Source organism: Solanum stenotomum, chromosome 10, assembly GCF_019186545.1.
Source record: "Solanum stenotomum isolate F172 chromosome 10, ASM1918654v1, whole genome shotgun sequence".
In the NCBI taxonomy this organism is placed as follows: domain Eukaryota; kingdom Viridiplantae; phylum Streptophyta; class Magnoliopsida; order Solanales; family Solanaceae; genus Solanum; species Solanum stenotomum.
The window spans coordinates 55,790,205-55,812,939 of NC_064291.1; the positions used below are offsets into that span (position 1 = coordinate 55,790,205).

At 31.7% G+C, this 22,735-nt stretch overlaps 2 protein-coding genes across 3 annotated transcripts; both read right to left on the bottom strand.

Moving 5' to 3' along the window:
• Positions 1 to 384: 384 nt before the first annotated feature.
• On the bottom strand, positions 385 to 5,164 carry LOC125842480 (probable E3 ubiquitin-protein ligase RHB1A). Its single transcript, XM_049521779.1, has 5 exons — positions 4,992 to 5,164; positions 2,606 to 2,738; positions 1,221 to 1,656; positions 1,022 to 1,131; positions 385 to 926 (listed from the first exon to the last, which is right to left on the bottom strand). The coding sequence occupies exons 2-5, from the start codon at positions 2,675 to 2,677 to the stop codon at positions 894 to 896; spliced, it is 651 nt and encodes a 216-aa protein (XP_049377736.1). The 5' UTR covers positions 2,678 to 2,738; positions 4,992 to 5,164; the 3' UTR covers positions 385 to 893.
• A 10,549-nt stretch (positions 5,165 to 15,713) lies between these two features.
• On the bottom strand, positions 15,714 to 19,230 carry LOC125842258 (uncharacterized). 2 transcript variants are annotated; one of them, XM_049521524.1, is made up of 7 exons: positions 19,199 to 19,230; positions 17,048 to 17,611; positions 16,769 to 16,916; positions 16,548 to 16,678; positions 16,317 to 16,379; positions 16,163 to 16,231; positions 15,714 to 16,070 (listed from the first exon to the last, which is right to left on the bottom strand). In XM_049521524.1, the coding sequence occupies exons 2-7, from the start codon at positions 17,237 to 17,239 to the stop codon at positions 15,996 to 15,998; spliced, it is 678 nt and encodes a 225-aa protein (XP_049377481.1). In that variant the 5' UTR covers positions 17,240 to 17,611; positions 19,199 to 19,230; the 3' UTR covers positions 15,714 to 15,995. The 2 variants fall into 2 exon arrangements, with proteins under 2 accessions (XP_049377481.1, XP_049377479.1); XM_049521522.1 differs by having other exon boundaries at positions 19,031 to 19,227.
• Positions 19,231 to 22,735: the final 3,505 nt, after the last annotated feature.

Sequence of the window (22,735 nt, forward strand, 5' to 3'; positions counted from 1 at the left end):
TAATACTTTGTAAAGCTTCGATTCTCCCATAACTGGAAATATTCAACCAGCCTACAGTAAGGCTATCAAACGGGACGGGTCGTCGATCCTGACCCGTCTCAATTCAGGCATGGCCCATCCGGGTTCCAGCCCGGTTATGGGTCTGGCCATTTCAAACTCAAAAACATGTGCAGCTCCGTGAACCACATCAAGTATTTAAGTTTTGTGGAAACGAATAGAAAGGTAAGCATTGAAGCAGTAAACTATATTATTCATCGAGTTTCAAAGCTGAATACTGGAGTATCAACAAAGACGAAGAATCAAACAGGACAAAACCAACCCCCTGGGAATGCTTTATATACACTATAAAGGTTATGTATGAGAGACTTTGTATGTAGAACAAATGCAAAATTGCACAAAATTTCAATGCTTAAGTGTGACCTTGTACACAAAAATGGAGGAATTCCTATACTATCTTAATATTTACAAACAGAGAAAATGGAGCTACCAATTCATTATCAACTGACCCCAAAATTCAAAACAAAAGAAAAAAAAGAAAAAAGACTCCGTCTCGAAGTCAAGAGATACAGAAATGCACAAAAAAACTGCAAATTGAGAAATGCCTATATATCATGGATTAAAGAAAAAAGGATATTCACAATGGAAACGAACCTATGCGATGAATTGAAATCAATCTTTTTCTTTTTCCTCTTTTTTCTTGACCTTTTCAATCATATCCTAATTATTTCCACATCCAAGCTTAACGATTTGAAGCAAACACAAGAAGGAAACATGTGAAGAAACTACGGCTAAAGCTGTAAAACTACCATCGACACAAAGTATTGAACAACACTTCTTGGCATACAACAAATGTCACTTCTGCAACCAACCGCCTACAGGCGGAATTCTTGTTGCTATTCATCAATTGCAGGATTAAAAACCGTTTCCTACAACCAAAGAGAAGAGGACAATGATTATCATGCTATCTTAGAGGTAGCTCGTATTACCAATCTAGTTGAGGTTATTACAACTTGAAACAAACCTGATCACAGACGGGGCAGGTGTCACTTCTCTCCATCCATTCAAGAATGCATGAAAGATGAAACTGATGCTCGCATTTTGTACTCATTTTTGGATTCTCAGCATCATATTCTGCAACAAGGAGTTGTGTCATTGTACAGTTTCTAGTTGAAGCTAGAAGCGGAGAGTTGGGAGCAACAGTGCTTAAAGCTATGACTCACCTTCAAGACAGATGGGACACTCTTCTTGTGGAGGTAAAAGTACAAGTACGTTGGATTTTTTGAGTTCATCAGACTTCTCAAGTTCATCTTCCACTTCCTTTATTGCATCGAGCTGGATATCTGCTGTTTGCACGTTGCCTTCAGACTCCTTTTTATCCTTGTCAACAGCTTCGGCAGCGTCTGCAGAGTTCAGTGCGCCACCAGCTTCACTGTTTGTTTCTTGAACTGCCGCCTCATTCTTGATGCCATCTGGATTACCTGGTGGACTCCTGGGCCTTCCCACATACGTTTCATAAGGCATTGGCATTGGAGGTGGCCTGTAGGTGTCAGGACTTGAGGTGTCCAGATTTGTATCAACCAAAAGCGCAGTGGAGAATGCTGCAGCTGTGACATGATGAGATGACAAAGGTTCGCGCTCTTCTGGCACTGTAGGATACTGCAGAAAATTTTAAATTTATATAAATCCATTCGGGCACAGCACAAATCCACAAGGATTGTAAAGCAGTTAATCCCATCAAAATGGAAGGACTACAATCTTCAACTATAGAGAGCATTCAGCATGTAATAGCGGTTACAACTTACAAATGTTTGTAACTCATCCTCTAATATCCAACCCCTTTTCTCTTTACCTAATCCTCTTTCCTGACTAAAAAGACTGCTGACAGCACTATGATAATAGACCAGCTTCTCTGTCAAGGACCAGTATACTGCCCAATATCCAAGACAATGAGGCATTTGCATAGATTTGGGACCATATAGTGGATTTTGTTCAAGAAAAATCATATTAACACCTCTTGCAAAAAGAGAAAAAAATAAAGGTTTTGCCAATGGATGAACGAATAACCAAACATGCTAAGAAAAAAACTGCAGTAGAAAACCAAAGGCGCTTTCTGGAAAGTGCTCATAGCCAGCATAGAACGGATGGGAAATAAGAAGAAGACAAAAGGATTGGAACCCTATATTATATAACAAACAGTCAACTATCCCAGGTTACTACATTATGTCACGGCATGCAACATGGAGATTCAGAACCAAGGTTTATCAACCAATGAAGCATGAACAACACATCCAGTAATGCTTCCCCTTACGTGTACACTCCCTGGACAGAAATCTGACAGTATCTGTTAGTGCTCTAATTCTTTTAACTTGTAGATACTAAGTCCCTAAATTAGCACACCAGATTTTCTAGTTCTTCCCTGTTCGAAATTTTTGGAGCATACTAAAATTCTGATAAGTATGGTCGGCATGGTTTTAGGCAAAAACAACTAGAGAAATAAATTTCAAACTTCAAAGGGACTCTGAACCAGAATGCTGTAATCACTAATCAGAATATTCAGAAATTAAAATAAAGTAAATGGCATCGGGTATGGGGATATATCACTTACACGATAAAATGAGGGCGAACCGTTCAATTCCACTCCTTTTGAGGCACAACAGCAGCAGCAACAATTACCCATTTTTGATAATTTATCTAGGTCAACCCCACTGAAGTGGTACACTCCTGGTTCATTTTTTTCTCTGCAGCAGTACATCATAATACTATCATTATCAATCATGTGATGCAGCAGATTCAAGAACCATAGAAAGTAGGCCTGACCTCTATATTGACCATATAAGTACCAATCAAAGGAATACTTCCAATATATAGCATGCAGAAGAAAAATAGCAGGCAGAACAATATTACATCATACACTAGGGTGCACGTTAACAGAATGACTAGGGGAAAGCACTGTTATGAAAGCTAGAAGCAGGAGCATTATGATTGTTTGTCGCAAATTACTCGTTAGCAGAGTCCATGCAATCTATTTATAGGTGAGACCAGCTTGGAAATATATGAAACATACAGCAAATCATGACAAACAAATATGTATCAATAAGCACAACCACCAAAATTATGTCACAAAATTATATCTCAAAATTTCAGCTTATGTGATGGTGATATACAATCAAAGTCACACGGTTGAATTACATTTGTATTGGCCTAGCAAAGTAAATGTGATACCTTTCACGTGTTCCACACTTCCAGGCAATAGATTGAATCAGAATGGCGATGCAAGTGTTGAATAGGGGTTGTAACTCTAATTCACTATATATGGAATACAATGGAGATCCAGCATAAAATTGGAGTTGTAATCCTAATTAGCTAACAATAAAAAAATCATGGACCTCAATACCTCTATGGCAGCTTTTTTTGAATTTTTTGGGCATCAAATGGACCATGGCCCACAATACTTCGTTTTGAAGCTGAATAGAGTAGGAGCTGAGACAACAAAGGTCAAAGAGGGGGAACACTATACCAGCTTGTATCTGGTGCACAGTTTGGAAATAGAGGAACATGAGGTGATTTGAAGATAAATACGATTACGTCCAGAATAAAGGCCAACATCATCTTCTTTGTTATATTTTTTAATTTAGAATGGAACTTGTAAATGAAGCAGAATTACTTCTAGAGCTGTTAGAGTCCCTACAGGTTTAGAAAGGGGTATACTTTTGCTCCGCGGTACAGAATTTCCAGCACCATCTTAGTTTGTTATAAACATAATTGTGCCATTTATTAAAAAAGAAAGAGAATTCTAATGAAAGGAAAAGGCAGAGATTGACTTTCAATTCAGAAGCAAAAGTTACACAGATTGCACCAAGGTAGTCATGACATCTCTTTTATGAACAAACAACAACCACTATGTCTCGATCCCAAACTAGTTGGGATTAAGAATCCGCTATATCCGTTCCGCTCTCTTCAAGTCCAAGTTATTTACATATTGTGGGAGGTTGTAGCATTTTTGGGTAAGCTACCCTTCATGTTATTTTAGGTCTATCCTCATCTCTTTCTAGGATCTTCAAACAATTATTACTAGCCATCTTTTGTTATAATCCAAGTTCTATGTGCATTTATTACTGTGAACGGGTTCCACAAGAGTTCACTGATACTGGTAAGCAATTCCTTAGGATTCAAGGTCAAAGAAAGGTTCCAAGATAAGTTAAAATCTTACCAATATGACTAGGTCTCTAAGCCATCTGAAACCGAGAAATTTGGACTTTGTTTGTATATGGTGAACAGCAGCTGACCTCTCCCCAATACCAAAGTAAAGCTATTCATCGCCATTAAACTTACTGATATGTCTAAGTCTCTAAGCCATTCAAAACCAAGGAAATTTGGACTTCGTTTATATATAGTTGAAATCAAATTAATCAAATGAAACCACAATCCGGAACAGTAACTTTTAACTATAACATTCATCAAGCTCATACTAATCTATTGAGGTACCTTTGACCCTACACAACACTACGTTTCTGCGGGCTTATAAAATTCTACAAGAGAATTGAGAGAAACTCATAATAAACTTAATAGAACAACAACTAAACAAAGGTGCATTTCATGACCTTTCGATGTCCAAAACTCATCAGTAAAGCACCAAAGAGGACTCAAATTTTTGAATCTACTCTCTCGCGGATCGATCACACCACCAAAATCCAGTCTATACATATAAACATACATACTCATAGATAATTTTAACTTAGAAATCGACAAAACACAGTAAACAGCAGCTGACCAAAGTAAAGCTACTCAATCGCCATTAAGCTAACACAACAAGCCCTATTTCCAGTCCAACACATCAAAATGATCCAAAAAAAAAAAAATCAAATCCAAAATTCATGAAAACAACAACATAATCTCCAGAATTCCATATAACAAGCTGAGAAATTCCAAAAAAAATACTACGAAGTCGAATTGAAGCTGAAAACAACAAAATAAACAGTAGAGAAGCTTACTGAAAATCAGAGATGAAGAAGAAGACGATTGAAAACAGAAGCTATAGAGATAGGATTCGTGTACGTATAGATTGAATTGGGTGATGAGTCAGAAAGTGAAGAAAAACGGTGAAAAAGGTCCTTTGGGGGTGGGTGGTTATTGGGGGGTGGGGGTGGGTAGGAGGGAAGAAGAGGCGTTTGGGCACTTGCGCTTCTTTTGTGCGAGAGTGTGTCAGATGAAAAACCACTACTTCGAATTTTGGAATTATATTAATCTTTCCGTTCACTTTTATGTGTCACGTTCAAATTTGACACACTCATTAAAAAAACATAATTGTTTTATCGAATTATTCATATTAATTGATAGTCCTAGTATATTTAGCATTCCTTCCGTTTATCGTCACTTATTCATTGTACTATTTTAAAATGTCCAACAATACTTATCAAGTTTATAAAATCGATGAATAAATATATCATTTTGTATCTATTTTACTCTTGTTGTTAATTACTATTCATTTTTCAATATTTATATGACTTATATTTAATAAAATGATTTGGTAAAATTACTTATATCATAAACTACTTATTATTCTCTATGTCAAGTCAATAGCTGACAACTATTATTGAACAGAGGGAGAGAGTATAAGATTTTGAAAAATAAGTAATTAATGTTAAACGTAACATTTGAAGAAAATATTTTATTTTTCTTGATATGTTAAAAATGACAATAAAAATATATTTTTGAGATGGTGGACAAGTAAAAGTGAATGGAGGGAGTATAAATTATACCTCCTTGTTTATTGTTCGTTATACTAAAAATAAATGTTCAATTTGAAAGATCGAAAAATAATTTATCACTTAAGGGTCGTTTGGTTGAGGAATAAGTTATTCCAACATTTGCTGATCAATATTATTTCGAAATAACTAATTTCGAAAAAGTTATTGTGTGAATCCTAATCGAATATGTGATAAAATTATGTTAAAATTAATTAATTTTTTAAAATTATCTTTTGTCTTTCTAATCAAGTGAACTTTTAGTAATTAATATTTAAATAACAACTAATAAAATTATTATTTTATTTATTAATTTTTTGAAAATATAATAAATTAATACGGAACGAGTAAAGATGACGTAGCGAAAGTATTATAAGAGTCGTACAAATTCATTGATTATTAATAATTAATGTGGGAATTGGAGAGGACCATTGAGTTATTCTTTCTTTTGGAAATTTGTACGTGGCAACGACTAATGCGTGAAAAAATATGAAACTCCTTGAATTCATGAATCATGAACAAATAATAAATGTGAAATTCCATGTTATTTTCAATATGTTTGCTTTGTAATCAATTATTCATAAATTTTATATTTTTCGTCCAAAAATACGTGTGGTTTTTTTTTTATGTTCATAAATGAAAATAATAAATCTAGTATATAATTTATTAAGTTATTTTTATTTATTCGGTATTTTTTTAAGAATTACTAGTATTATTAAGAAGTTTTTTAATATTATGAGTATAGTTAAAAATAATTATTATTTATTCTTTTGAATTTTTTAAAGTGACATTTATTTTGGAAGAAAGACAGAGTATATTTTTTATCTCTTTATATGAGAAATATATTATATTTCGTTTATTTTAAAGAGTATATTGTCTTTAAATATGAAGTAATGATAGAAGTTTAACGTGGTATAATAACAACACTTTTAATGCAATCTCACAAGTGAGACTTTCACCCCGATCGGATTTTATAGTGCGCAATTAAAATTTAGTTGGGACTTCAATACGATTCCAAATACCAAGTAAAAAAAATCCAAAAAAAAAATCATATAATTTACCTCAATTTATTGGTGTCGATGCATAGTAATAGTCTATTTCGCTTTATTAAACTTTCATTATTATTAAAAAGATTTATCTTTCATAAATGACAAGAAAACTATAGTTTGTTTTTCTCCATCAAAATTAAAGTCACTCAATTTTATGCATCACCTACCTAAAAGTCACAATACTACTCTTATATTGGTGACCAAATTGTTAGGGTAGCTGAAAAAATGTAGTTAACACGTACATTTAATTAAGATTTTAAGTTTGTGAGTTCTGAATTTGTTTAATTTATAATTTATCTTAGGAAAAAAAATATTGGCCAGAAAATTTGATCAAAATTTGGCTATAATGATATTTTACTTTTTAAAATATTTTTATCCTTTTAACTTTAATACATTTTAACTAAAAAAATAGAAAAAAGATCAGTTTATTTAAAATTTAAAAAAATTATAGTTTTTTAAAAATTTCTTGCCAAATTCTGACCAAAATTTCTGGCCATTTAGCACTTTCCTTTATCTTAGTTACCGATTTACAACTAAATATTTATACATACTTGGTCAATTTTTCAATACAAAAATAAAATCTAAATAAAAATTACTGAATAAGTCCGAACTCGCAGCTCATTATCTAGCTCCACCTCTATACATAGCTATAGTTTATTGGTTCCAAAATACCGAAGTCAAAAATTTCATCAAAAGAATATAAAAATATATTTATTAATTTAATATAAATATCGAGTACGAGTAAATTAACCAAATCTTAATGATGAATCGTAGTGTTGGTGCTGTGGGCGGCGTTTGACGAGATGAGTCACTATCAGTGTACATTTTGCGGAAGTTTCTAAATTTTAGTCGTATTGTATTATTTCTTCTTTACATACTAGTATATTGCAAAAATTGACTTATCAAGGGGAAAAAAATAAGAGAAGAATTTTCAAAGAAATTGATACATTATTCGTTTTGGTATAACAATTTTTTTTTTTCAATTCTAATTCATGTGGCGTGGTTAACTGAAAAAGACAAATTTAATATTTTAATTTTATGAATTTAATTTTGAAAATTATGATTCATATCTAATATTTATTGATATAATATTAGTAGGTTTATGTTGTTAAGAAAGACCAGTCAAACACAATTTGCTTATGAAAAACATTTTTCAAATAAATTAGCTAAACATAAATTATTATTTTTTAAAAGCACTTTTTTAAAAAGTCATTTTAAAGGCTTCTAAAAATAAGTCATTTCTAGCAGCATTGTCCAACAGACTCTTAATAAAGTAATCAAACATATATTAGTTCCAAATATGTAGGATAATCTATAATAATAGGACCAACTTACTTGTCAACAAATTTTTTTTAAAAATGTAGCCAATATAATTGTGGTATCTTAGAATGGAGAAAAATTATTTTAAACTCATGGGGTACCTTTTCATGATTAGAATAAACTATTTTCTCAATAACTATTAGTTTATCATTCAAACTAATAATGCATCTAATGAAGTAATATGGGCGGATGAACTATTTTACGCGAATGGTGATCTAATGGATATTATTTATCGGAAAATTATGAGTATATATTTAATTTTGTACATCTTTAATATAATTTAGAAGAAAATTTACACATTATTCATCAAACTCCTAACTTTGCCATTGCAATTTATTGTACTACCTTTTTTTTTTTTTCTATTTTCTTTCACAAGAATTCACCATCTTTTCCTTTGGGGTTAGTAAATTACCATTTTTTTAAAAAAAAAATCTTAGGACGTATGAACTTTTTAGGCTACGGTCTAAAGATCTGTTTTGCACGAAATGAAAATCTTATGAGAAAACGTTAAATCAAAATTTAAAATATTGCATTTTGCAAATGTTAAACAACACTCCAATACTTTGTCTATAAGGTTGAGAATATATGAGCAAACTTGAGACCTGAATCTAACGATTTATGAAAGGTTTAATTTAATAAAGGCTATATTTGCACAACTTTCAAAAACATGAACAAAATCTAAATAAGGCCTAAAAATGCTTAGTTTAAATTGGGCTTGATTATTCAAGACTGGTAACAAAGTTGTGGAGTGTCTAAGAGTTGAAAGCCCAATCTTAAGCCCATTAAAGCATTCTGTATAAGCCCAAATATTTTGTTATGATCCAAAACCTAAGACCGCCTTCGTCCAAAATTAGTTAGGGCGTTTTACAAAACTCCATACATTTGGGGGCTAATTACATCTTATTCCAGAAGTTTTCCCTTCCAAAATAAGTCTTGTCTCCTAGTCTCTATAGTGATTCGGTCAATTTCAAGATTTCCCATGCAAACAAATTAAACATCAAAAAAAGAAATAGAGCTACTATTAAGTTATACAATTTATATTGTTTGGTATGGTATTGTATTAAACACTTCGATTCAATAAGATAGTTTAAGCAAAAATAAAAGATATTAAGATAGATCGAAGCTTGGAATCGAACTGAACTCTTATACTTAATATAAACGTGAGAAAATAAAAGATATTACGATCGAAGTTGGGTACTTAATATATATATATATATATATATATATATATATATACATATCAATGACCTTTCTTGATGCTCATAGGCCACATTAATACACAAGTTATTCAATATATAACTCATGTATATTATGTATATATTGAATAAGTTATTTGCTTTACATTTGTCAAAGCATTTTGATTTTTTCATTTGCCATCAAAACGAAAATCATTATTTGCTTTACATTTCAGCATCAACGTAACAATCATGTATTTTTTCATTTGCCATCAAAACGAAAATTATTATTTGCTTTACATTTCAGCTTCAACGTAACAATCATGTATTGTATGGACCTTAAGTCGACTATACTTGTAAGTATATATTTCTATTAACGTACTTTTATCGTCTATATATGTTTATAATTTGTTTATAACCAAATATATACTATTTTTCCCAAATTTTTTTCTTCGTGATAATGTTTTGCACGTTTTCCACTGATTGAGCCCATAGCAACGTTAGGATTATTTGATCATTTTGATTCCATATCGGTCATTATATTCTGTTGGTTGCGCTCACGATCAACTTTGTCATATTCGTACTTTCTGATCTGGTACAACACGCATGCATCGGACGATATATTGATATGAAAGTCTGGTGTATTGTTCCTAGGATGATTGGTACATTTGATCTACTATGATACACGACATCCAACAAAAGGAATTTCGGTGATGCAGAATGTCATATTTATGTGACAAATTTTGAGGAAATTTTTTATTTAATAATATTGACATTATTTTAAAAAATAGTGTATTAAATAATTTGTCATTCACGTGCAATACACGTGCATCAAAATTATGGCATACACATGCATCAAAATTGTGGCATTCTTGTGCAACACCCGTACATCAAAACTAGTATATTTATATAGTCACATACAAATAGAGAACTGAATCAAGTATCGGTTTTTAATTTTTTGGATTAAGTTCTTTGATTTGTACAATAGTGTATTAAATGATTTGACATTCACGTGCAATACACATGTATCAAAATTACGAATACAAGTGCAAAGTACGTGCATTAAAAATGTGGCATCTTGTGCAACAAACGTATATCAAAATTAGTATATTTATATAGTCACATACAAATAGAGAACTGAATCAAGCATCGATATTTAAATTTTTGGATTAAGTTCTCTGATTCATACAATATCCAGCTTCTCTGTTCAAATTCTTTTTCTAGAATCCGTTGAATATTGTATCGATTTGGCATGTTTGGCTAGAGAAGTTGTTAGGGCTTTTGGGTTTGGTTATTCGAAGAAGATGAATGGAAAGAGGGGTGTGTATGGGTTGGGGGAAATATAAAAAGAATGGGGATGCGTGAGGGATTGCGGGATGAATTGAGGGGAAATAGATAAATTAAAGGGTGTGGGTCGTATTAGGGGTAATTCGGTCTGAATCTTGGTCTGAAATTGAATCCAAATTGGTTTTGTAATTGACCCAAAGACAAAACGTAAAGGGATCAGGTTCATTAAGTGATTTTTCACCAATAAATCAAATTCGATGAGTACAGTATGAGATAAGATAAAACAAGTTAATCGAGCTTCTTATTCTCAACAAAGTAAGATAATTATCCGAGTCATTTGAACTAATCCATTATATTTCAAATTTTGAAGTTAGCAACTAAGATAAAATTAATCAAAAAAACATAATATGTATGTGTAAAACAAGAATAATTATTAACGTTTAAGAATTCTAGCAAAGAAGTAGTAGTGTACTATTTATTACTTGGTCATCGTTTGAAACTTATTACAAATTACTACTACATACTATAATCGGGACAAGTCATATCTCTAACTATCCACTCTATTATACATTTGTGGTGGTAGATATGACTACGAGGTAATACCCTAACTTCTTCATTTTCCTCAAAATCTTCCAAGCAAATATGACATTCCACGTGACCAAAAATTTCTTTCTCTAGACGTCGTGTATCGTAGTAAATCGATTGTCTCGACCATCCTAGGGACAATGCTTCGGGCCCTCATAACATTAAATCATCTGATGCAATGTTGTACCAGATCAGGAAGCATGAATATTACAAAGTTGATTACAAGCGCAACCAACAAGAATATCATGACCGGTACGGGACCAAGATGGTCAAACAATCCCGATGTGGCTATAGGATCAACCAATGAGAAAAATGCAAAACACTATCACAAAGAAAAAAAAGGGATGAAGAAAATTAGTATATATTTGATTCTATACAATTCTAAACATATATAAGAATACATTAATTACTTACAAGTAAAACTGACTTAAGGTCCATGCAATACATGATTGCTGCGTTGATTTTGAATCAAAATGTAAATAAGGTGATGATTTTTTAAGATGAGAAATGAAAATCAAATGATGGGAAATGTAAAGCAAATAACGTATTCAATATATATATATATATATATATAATAAGTTATACTAATGAGTGGAAGTATGAAATTCCTTAAATTCATGAACAAATGACCATTTTTTCACGAGAATTCATCATTTTCCCTTGGAGATTTGTAAATGACTTTCTTTTTATTTTTGGCTTTGTTCAATATATACATAATATACATAAGTTATATATCGAATACCTTATTTAACGTGTGTATCAAGAAAGACCATTGATTTATTATTTCTTTTGGATAAAGTATGTGGCAACAACTAAATACTAATGAGTGGAAGTATGAAATTCCTTAAATTCATGAACAAATGACCATTTTTTCATAAGAATTCACCATTTCCCCTTTAAGGTTTGTAAATGATTATTTTATTTTTTTTGGCTATTATTCAACATATACATAATATACATAAGTTATATCTTGAATACCTTATGTATTAATGTGTGTATCAAGAAAGGCCATTGATTTATTATTTCTTTTGTAAAAATGTATGTTGCAAAATTCATGAACGAATGACCGTTTTTTCACAAGAATTCACCATTTTCTCTTTGAGGTTTGTAAATTGCCATTTTTTTTTATTTTTGGCTTGACACACCTCTTAAAAAAATTAATTAAAGGTTTGTTTTATCAAACTAATCTTATTAATGATGTTTTAGAACTCTAAATTTGAATACAATTATTTTATGTAATAATTTAATACTAAGGTTAGTACAAGGGAAAAATAATAAATTCTCTTAATTTACTAAAATAAAAAAATAAAAATGAAACGTCTATTTTTGATATAAGAATCAAGTAAAATGAAAAAATGAAAGTGAATATAAATATATGTTGGAAACCCAATAAGAACGTTTTCACTTGGTCCATCGATAGTGGATAAACTCACTTAAGCTTAGTTGACCTTTAATATAGAAATCCGATTCGACTCGAACACATATTTTAAAATATGAATAAATTAAAACGTAGAGAGCATTTTGAAACACGTTAGAGTTCCATAATAGGAGAAAACTGAGGAATAAATACGAATCTACACTCCATTTGCTGTTTGAGTCTGCACTATCTATCCAAAGAAGGAAGGGAAGCTAAAATAAAGGCTGATATACAGCATACGCGTAGATATACATGATATAAGGAAAATGTATACATGGTATACAGCTGAATATACAGCAAAACGGGCCTCAAGCCCAAGTGAGATGCAGCAGTTGTTAGGCCCAATACTTTAGTCCAGAAGAACAGCAACTAAGGATTGGGCCTAAATTCATATTATTATCTTTGGGCCAAGACCTTAATGCTTTTGATTGTAATTTTTTAGTATATAATAGCAAACTATTAATTCAAATTAAATGTCATAACCACAGTTTGATTTAATTGTACCCTGTAGCAAACTGTTGCTATTTCGCCTCTCTCCCTGGTGAATCTCGCTCGCCACTCTCGGCAGTCTCTCCCTTGCCGCTCTCACTTTTATACAAACACAAATGTATAAAATGCGTTTGTGTTTGTATAAAGCGAGAAAAAATTGTATATATACATATATTTTCGTTCCCCTCTCCCAGATCTCGCTCGCCAGTCTCTCCCTCGCCTCTCTCGCTTATTCAAACAGAAATGTATAAATTGTGTTTCTGTTTGTATAAAGCGAGAGAAAATTGTATATACACATGCAAATACATATATCCTCGTCCTATTCTCTTTTGTCTTTCTCTCTTTCTCGCTTTATACAAACACAAATTATACAAATACAATGTATAATTTATGTTTGTATAAATCGAGAGAGAGAGATTTGATATACAAACGTTTTATTTCGATTCAATTGTATACAAATTCAAATTTTATGCAGATATACAAACACATAAAATTGAATTAAGCGGCTGACATTGATTTATACAAATGACATGCCAGTGAAATTATACAAATCTGAAGAGGAGACAATGAGTTATACAATCTGATGCTCCATAGCAAACATAAAGTTTGCTATGGAGCGCAATTATACAAACTATAGTTATAACATACAAATTTGATTTTTATATTTGCTATATGTGAAGTTGCTCTAATTTTTATGCTAGATTAATTCTAACTTTAATTTTAGATTAACATAATTAAATCCCTTAAAGGATAAACTATTTTTTACTATGACTATTTATTCCCTTTGAGTATTTATTTAATTACCTTTCTTTACATAATCTTCTTGATAAGTAAAAAGTAACGTCTATTTTTTTACAACGATCAAGTAAAATGAAATGAAGTATATGAAATACTTGTTGGGAACTCAATAGCAATGTTTTCACTCGGTCTATCGATAATGAATAAACTCACATAAAGTATAAATAAATTAAAACGAAATGAGTATTCAAAACAACTCGGAGTTCCATAAAATAGGAGAAAAGTGAGGAATAAATATTCCCTCTGTCCCTAGTTATTTGTCCACTTTGGAATTGATACACCTATTAAGAAAACAATTATTGATATAGTGAGTTTACCATTTTATCCCTATTAATTATGAAGTGGATAAATTAAAAATTAAAAATTTTCAAAATTCCTTTTCAAAGTAATTAATTAAGGGTAAAAAAATTTGTCATTTCTTGATTGGTCAAAATAGACAAATAATTAGTTACAGAGTGAGTATGAATTTACACTCCATTTGCTGTTTGACTTTCACATAGAAAATAGTGTCATCACAAAAAGAAATAATTTAACGCAAAGATATTTCCCACCTCACAATTTTTAATGCAAAAATAGTGCGGTTTGTCTACTTTTGGGACCTGTTAATTCAAAAAGAGTCACCGTTTATTAAGTCATTAAAATATTGTTATGATATACAATTGTGTTGAAGTTTTATATCTAAAATTTCAACTTCAAGATATTATCTTCGAGTATAAAAAATGATTGTTATGATTTGTTCTAAAATTTCTATTTAATCATAATTAATTTTACTTTCAGCAAAGAATTATATTTGGGTCGCTTTATTTTCCGCATCTACATTATAGTCATTTAAAGAGTTGTTTGATTTGAGTGTGTGCGGGGAGGGCGTTCATTGGACACTCTTCGTCAAAAAATTACATTATATATATATATATATATATATGTTAAATTCTATATTTAAAAGATATATATTTAAAATTGGACACTCTTGACAAAAGTTATGTCGTGTCTATTTGAATGAAGGAAATTCGGGTTCGAATCTCAAATATTCCAATTTTTTTTTATTTTATTTAGAGAGCCATACACTATTATTCTTGAACCCCCTTGATAAAATTTCTGGCTCCACCACGGGGATCATTTTTTATATTCTTTTGTATTAATTTTCTTATACGAAGGTATGTGTTTTGAGTGTACTTTCTTTGTTTATCACTGTTTAAAATTTACAATTATTATTTTTTCGCATGACATTTTATTATTTCGATCCAACCATGACCATTGGAGATATTTGTCCAAATTTTATTTTCAAATAAAGAAGTTGCTAAACTTTGATTAATTTCAAATATTTTTTGTAACTCAATTTGTGTGGACCTCAATTATAAACGAGTGGAGAGTGAAGGGAACAAAGTGGGTCCACTAAAACAGAAATAATAGAGCAAATCCACATAAGTCTCCCTACCCTTTTGCACAAAATCTTTTGTAGGGACCAATAATAGAATTGTTTTGGTACCAACTTTTAATATTATAACGTGAAGAGAAAGGGACTATTCTCAATCTCTCATATAATAATTCATTTTTACTGTCTTCAAATAGTATTAATCTTAAAGCCAATGTTAGGTTTTGTTGCACAAATATATACATTACTAGTATTTCTTTGGTTGGTAGATATGTATTTAATAAAAATAAATATAACCCCACACTAATGAGTCTACATCAGCCAACTTCTTATAGTTGACTCGTGACACCTATTTACAGCCTGGCTTCCATATCCACATATTTAATCATATGATAATAAAAACAATAATGATGTTTTGAGATATTTTCTTCAACTAGAATGTCAAGCATCAGATCAATTTAATTTACGCACCTCGACTAATTTCAACACAGAATTCACACTAGAAATGAAGTTCATATTTAATGGGATCGGGGTCGGGGCCGGGCCGGATCATACAAGGTTAGGGATCCGGGAGACAATTTTGGGGGAGTAAGCTAACAAAGAAGCTCCCACCAGTCTCTATTAGTAGAGTTCTATAATTAGCTGAACTAAGTTAGAGGTTCATAAATATTTACTCTATATATGCATTGCATTATATTACAGATAATAATCCAACCTTCCTTCACAAATTTCCCTCCCTATCATCGTCATCGATAAATCTCAATGTGTGTCAGTTGATCTTAGTTTCTTGGCTGCGCGGATAAATTCCATCACCACTTGTACCTCGTCAACTCGCTGAAAAGATTAAGATCGGAAGGATGATGTTAGGGTAAGATGGGGATGAGTAAGATTTATGTAGTTAAGCATAGCACGAAAATGAACCAGACCTGTGACGAAAAGTGTTGCTGAACAGCACTAAGCAGTTGTTCTTTGGTCGGTTTAGGGCTAATATGTGCCTGCATATATGTGAAAACTGTTACTAACATGAAGTAACATGTTTGATCGAGCTCTGAAAAATGATTGGTGTTGGAAGGAACTTACAAGGTTGAAGTTTCTCCAGTACCTCCATAATGAACCAGTTCCGAGTTTTGCCAAGTTCAACCTCTGACAGTCCGAAAATGAAACAGTTTAATGAAAACAAGCAAGACCATCACAATTCACAAACTACTAACTCTAGGCAGAATGGTTGTGTAAATATTTCATTTGAGTTTCAGTAATACCACAACATCAGCTCAAACACTGGACAAGATGAACTCTACTTTATGTGCTTACCGGTTGCAAATAGTTAGTTTCAACGTCTCTGCAATTGCCACGGTTCATTGTCTTTGGTGGTCCAGATAAGGCCCATGGCCTTGTATATCGAACTCTAGGCTTGCTCACTTTTCTGTATACGACACCAGTAGCTTCCAAATACAAGGATTATAATCAAATAAGAAACCTTTTTCAGGAATTAGAATAACTGATAAAACAAAGTTCAGATAATGGAGACTAACCAAAGTGATGGTTTTCTTTTTCACCAAGTTCTGAACCACTGCTCGAGTCATCAAAGTCATAATCGTCCTCTTCTTCATCCCCCGTGGGAGGTTCTAGCACACTCAATGCATTTCTTTGTAGCTTGACTTCCACCCCATTTTTCAAGACCTTCATAGTTTTGAGACAAATAAGCTTAATACTACTAATTCCACAATCAAATGGATATAGCAGTTCAACAGTTAATTAGGAAGAGTCATTTTGGAATAATATACACGATCGAAAAAGAATGAAGGACTCACCAGCCAATGCCAACCACCAAGCCCAACAGCCTTCTTGACAACTCCCTGAAGCCCCAGCAAAACACTCTTGGTTCTGTTGTTTCCCGTCACAATAACTTTGGTATGCCTCGGAAGTACAGACAACTCCTCATCTCCACTCTCTTCGCGGAAAGGTGATAACACCCGAGTAGGACATAGCTGAGTCTCCAGCATTCTACTCGTTTCAACAACTAACTAATCAGTGACCCCAATGAAGGATAGCAACGGAAATCAGAATTGAAACAGCTACTGATACTCTGGAACCAAACTACGGAATTCTATATAGTGACTAATACTTTCTCCCTTGCTTCTCCTCATCACGATCAGACAATGAAATAACAAATCCCCAATAACAGCAAACTTGGTAGCAGATAAAACTTCAACTTCCAGTACAGAACTAAACCCCAAGAATCTCAATTCAGATACCTTTCTATAGAATCTCTAGTCCTAAGAACACGCTTCACCTCACAATCGAAAGGCTTTGCTGACAGAGACTGAAATCTTTTTAAGTTTCAAGAACCAGAATCAATCAAGCTAACGAAAATCCTGAAAAAGCGATTATCAAGAATGTCAAAAAGGTAGCCACCAAATAAGGCATTTTCATACAGCCATATATATACTCAAAGGAGAGACACAAAAAGAGAGTGATGTTTAAGATCTGATAGACAGACACGAAATTTCTTATGGAATGTTGAATGCTATGAGCTAACAAGCAATTAAATTTCTGCAAGTCACGGATTCAGCATGAGTAATAAATGCAAGAATGCATGATCCACTATAATCTACTGCCTATAAAAAAGTACACACATTATTTCTAAAGCATATCCAATTCAATCAAAATTAGAAACAAAAATCCTTCTTAGCTAAGATGTAGAATATATATGTATATACACTAAATGTTCGCTAATCGCAATTCTGCTAATTTAAATTTGATTAGAAGAATATTTTCCACTTGACAAAGACAACTAAAATTAATAAAACTGCAAAGCTTAGAAGAGCTAAGAACTGTTTATTTGACTGGGAAAATTGGACTTTTCTCAATGCATAAAGTATCAAAATAGTGACAAAAAAATTGAAGAAAAAAAGAGAGAGAGGTAAATAGAGAAATTAACAACAAAAAAAAGTATTTTCTCATTGAATTGAAGATCAAACAAACTAAAACTCAAGCAATCAATCATGTTTAACAAAAAAATTTAAATATAAAAAAAAAAACTGTAAATCAGAATAGTTGATGTGACTACAAAAAAAATCAGTTTCCCAATGTAAAACTTCAAAAAAGTGACATTCAATATTAATTTCGAAGTGAAAAGAAAAAAAAAAGAGCAAAAATCTCAATATTAAACTTCAAAAAACTGACATTCAATCAAGCAATCATGTTGAATTCATTCAACAAATTCAATCGATTCGAACACAAATTCAATCGATTAGAGAAAAATTAATAATTTCTCAATGTAAAACTTCAACAAAGTGATACTCAAACCAAGCAATCATGCTGAAATCCGTTCAACAAATTCAGTAGACTCAAACAAAAAGCTCACAAATCATTAATTTCAAAGTGAAAAAAAGAAGAAGCAAATATCCGAAGGTAAAACTTCAAAAAACTGACACTCAAACCAATCAATCATGCTGAAATCCGTTCAACAAATTCATTAGATTCAAACAAAAAAAAACTGCAGAGCTCACAATCATTAATCTCAAAGTGAAAAAAGAGAAGAAGAATCAATTTTTCAATGTAAAACTTTAAAAAAATTGACACTCAAAACCTATCAATCATGCCGAATCCATTAAACAAATTCAAACAAAAAAGCAGTAAATCAGAGAAGAACTCCGAATTATTAATTATTCCAATTTGAAAAAAAGATAAAAAAAAAAAAAAATTTCCACATTGCGTAGAACACACAAACCAAAACAAACAATAGAAAAAAAAAATCCAAACACGTCAAATCCATCAACAGCTTACGTTACCTCAGTTCGAATGCAAATACAGTTGATTCAGAGTACCGAGGGAGCAGATTGATTTTGTAATCAGATTCAATTGAAATGCAATCTGGTTTGAACACAAATTTCTGAGTAATCTAGAGAGAGAAAGTGTTTAGTTTTTGCAGTAGTTTTTAGAGAGAGAAAAACACATACAGTAAATGCTTCACAACTTCCATTGGAATGGAAACGACCTGCTTCTTCTTCTGCTGCTAAAAAAGAAGAGAGAGGAGAGAGAAAGAGAGAGACCCACTCGTACGGTCACTTGGCGTTTTCTTCCTTATCTCATGAAGCCGGTTTGGATATTTAGCGGCTCGGCTCTGAGTCGGTTGAGTGTTGAGCCGAAAGATTTATGTGTACAAAGGAATCCGAGGCTTTTTGAAAGGGACAATTCAATAAGTTATGTTTCCTGGTTTGGAGCTGTTTTCTTTTGAATTTTGTCATATAAAGGTACAGGGTGGTTAAATCGATTTTATCTTAGGAGATCGATTGTTGGCTAGTTAAGAATTTTTTTTAGATTTAGACTCTACAAGATATTGGGATGGATATGCGGGCATATGAGGATATTTTGGATAAAGTGAGAGTGAGATTAACAAAATGAAGAAAGTAAAATCGAGTTGATTTGGACATGTGAAGATGGAATGAATTGATGCCCTCATGTTAAATGTTAGATATAATAAGTACGAAGAAAGGTAGAGGTAGTCGAAGTATTAGAGAAAAGTGATTAAACAAATTATGATGGAGTTTCAACTTACATAAGGGATAACTTTAGGTAGGAGGATCTACAAGTCGAAGATTAATGTAGAAGATTGGTAGATAGTGAGGTTCTGTTGTCGTAATATTAGTCTTATATGTTCATGCAACTTCTTGCTTTTGATATCTATTATTATTTATAATTTATTATATTTTCGTTATCACACTATTTTATTACTATTATCTTATGAGTAAATTAAATTGATGAAAGTAATCAATTAATCATCTATTATCACTAAATAATATTGTACATCTCTACCAAGTCCAGAACTTATACCAAACATTAATAATGTGGAAATTAAAGAGTTGATAATATCAAAATAATAGTGTTGCATTCATTATGTGAAAGGACACATAATCGAGAATAACTACCCCTATAATTCAAAATTATTTAAGATTTTGATGCCGTGATAAATTTTACTTTATCCCTAATCAAATTTATTTCTTTATTTTGAATTCATATTCGATGTTTAGTATTCGTAAGACAATTCAATTAAATTTAGATTGCGTTGAATAGTTTTATGTTAGGGATAAAACACTCTTTAATAAAGATAACTTTGTATACTTGCATTAAAGTTTGACTAAATTTGGATTTGCGTCAGACGGTCCCATATTAGGGTAAGTAAAATGCTTTCTAACAAAGACGTTCTTTAATAAAGATAACTTTGTATACTCACATTAAAGTTTGATTAAATTTGAATTCGCTTTAGACAGTCCATATTGGGTAGGTAAAACGCTCTTTAGCAAAGACGATTATATGTACCACACATTGGAGTAACAAATACGACTATGTATACCCACATTGAGTATACCTACTCCGACTGAATTTGAATTCGCGTCGGATAGTTCCATATTAGGGTAGGTTAAATGCTTTTTAATAAAGACGCTCTTTAATAAAGATAACTTTGTATACTCACGTTAAAGTTCGACTAAATTTGAATTCGCGTCGGACAATCCCATATTGGGATAGATAAAACGCTCTCTAGCAAAGACAACTATGTAAACCTCACATTGGAGTAACAAATACGATTATGTATACCCACAATGAGTATACCTATATTGAACACACATTGAAGTTCGACTAAATTTGTATTCGCGTCGGACAGTCTCGCATTGGAAGTAAAACACTCTCCGTACCCAATAAGACTCGAACACGAGATCTCTGATTAAGGATGAAAGATAACTTACAACTCTACTACAACTTTTAACGATCTCGCATTAAAATTTGACTAAATTTTGGATTCACACCGGACAATCCTATATTGGGGGAAAATTGCTCTTCAACAAACGCGATTCCGTAAATTCACATTCAAACCCGACTCCATAAATCCACATTCAAACCCGACTCCGTAAATTCACATTCAAACCCGACTAAATTTGAATTCACGTGGGACAATCCCATATTGAGAGCACTCTCTAACAAAAATGATTTCGTACTCAAAAACCCAAAAAAAGTACTTACCGTTTTATCACAATTCTTATTAATCGAATCTCAAAACGAATATTGATTTTCTAGTACTACTACCTTGTCTGGTACATCTCCAGCAACTGCATCAACTATCTAAGATTCACCTAGGAACATCGTTTTATTTTACCAAGTGCATAAAAGTAATTTCACATTCCAAGCTCATAAGCCGAGCCAAGCTTAGCCGGTTCAAAATAAAAAATTTTAAAAAAAAAACAAAAACCCGAAAAAAAAGAGAGGGAAAAATAATTAGAACGGACACGTGTCAGTAAAATACAGCTGTCGGATCTTATTCCAACATTAACCAAAAGTATAAATCGTTTGTACCTTAATACACAACTGTTTGTACCTTTGTCCAACTTTATTTTTTTTTTTCAAAATTTTTATTAATTAAATTTAAATATAGATTTGAAATCCGCTCGTTTTTCGAGGCAGCTGGAGCGCACAAAATTATTTTTAGAAAAAAAAATAAAACGCATTTAAGGTGGGACCCATAGAGGACACCACGTCAGTATTGTGGGACCCAGTTTGGAGTAAATAAAAGTGGGGTCCACAACTCACATGCTCTGCAATTACTTTTTTTGTGTCGTTTAGTCGTAATATGGGTAGTGATTCGTATTATTTTTTTGTGATTTTATTTATTTTTTGTATACTATTTATTTATTTATTTGGTTATGCTTTTTGGACACTAGTTTAACTTGTGTTCTTCTTCTATTTGAATATTGTATAGTGTTTGACTTTTAATACTTGTACAATAATTTTTAAACAATTTGTGGTGTATTTTTTTTTTTCCATAAATTTCGTTAGCTTAGAAGTTAATTATTTAGATATATTCTAGTTTGTAATATTATGTATCTTATTAAATTTTGGTGTGTTCAGATATGTTCAGATACATGTATCTTAGGATACATGAGGATAAAAGTAGGTGTAATTTTGTCTAGACACATTGTATTCAAGTGGATTTGCATTTATATACGATTCGTAACAAATCTTGTTCATTGGTATCCCAAATACATGCAAATAACACTAGATACATATACATACATCTATTTAGTGTGTATCTAGTGTGATTTACATTTATCTGAGATACATAACAAATCTCGATCACCTCTCTCTCTTATCTGGTAATAATGCATGTATCTAAGTGTATTTTCCTCGATATATGATAGAAAACTCATAATTAATGATAAAATATGTAATATTTTATATATATATATATATATATATATATATATATTAAAGTATGTCTAACTATATAGTTTTTTTCTTTTAAAAATAATTTTTTGGTTTCACAATTTATGAGTGTATTTAGTTTAATCTCTCGAGGATAAAATGAAAGAAGATGGCTTGAGATGGATTGATAAGTCTTTCGTCAATTTACAAATATAGCTATTTTACATATGTGAAATTATGGTGAGTAAAGACGTTATAATGAAGAAGTGACAGAACTAAAATAAAAAAAAACGAAGGATGCG

Excerpts from the sequence above, each read along its gene's own strand:
- LOC125842480 (XM_049521779.1), bottom strand. The coding sequence starts at position 2,677 with ATGGGTAATTGTTGCTGCTGCTGTTGTGCCTCAAAAGGAGTGGAATTG. Across the intron at positions 1,657-2,605 it reads GTTCGCCCTCATTTTATCGT|TATCCTACAGTGCCAGAAGA; the intron begins GTAAGTGATATA and ends AATTTTCTGCAG. Across the intron at positions 927-1,021 it reads CCTGCCCCGTCTGTGATCAG|GAAACGGTTTTTAATCCTGC; the intron begins GTTTGTTTCAAG and ends CTTTGGTTGTAG.
- LOC125842258 (XM_049521524.1), bottom strand. The coding sequence starts at position 17,239 with ATGCTGGAGACTCAGCTATGTCCTACTCGGGTGTTATCACCTTTCCGC. Across the intron at positions 16,679-16,768 it reads AAAAGAAAACCATCACTTTG|CTACTGGTGTCGTATACAGA; the intron begins GTTAGTCTCCAT and ends TGTATTTGGAAG. Across the intron at positions 16,232-16,316 it reads ACTGGAGAAACTTCAACCTT|GCACATATTAGCCCTAAACC; the intron begins GTAAGTTCCTTC and ends ACATATATGCAG.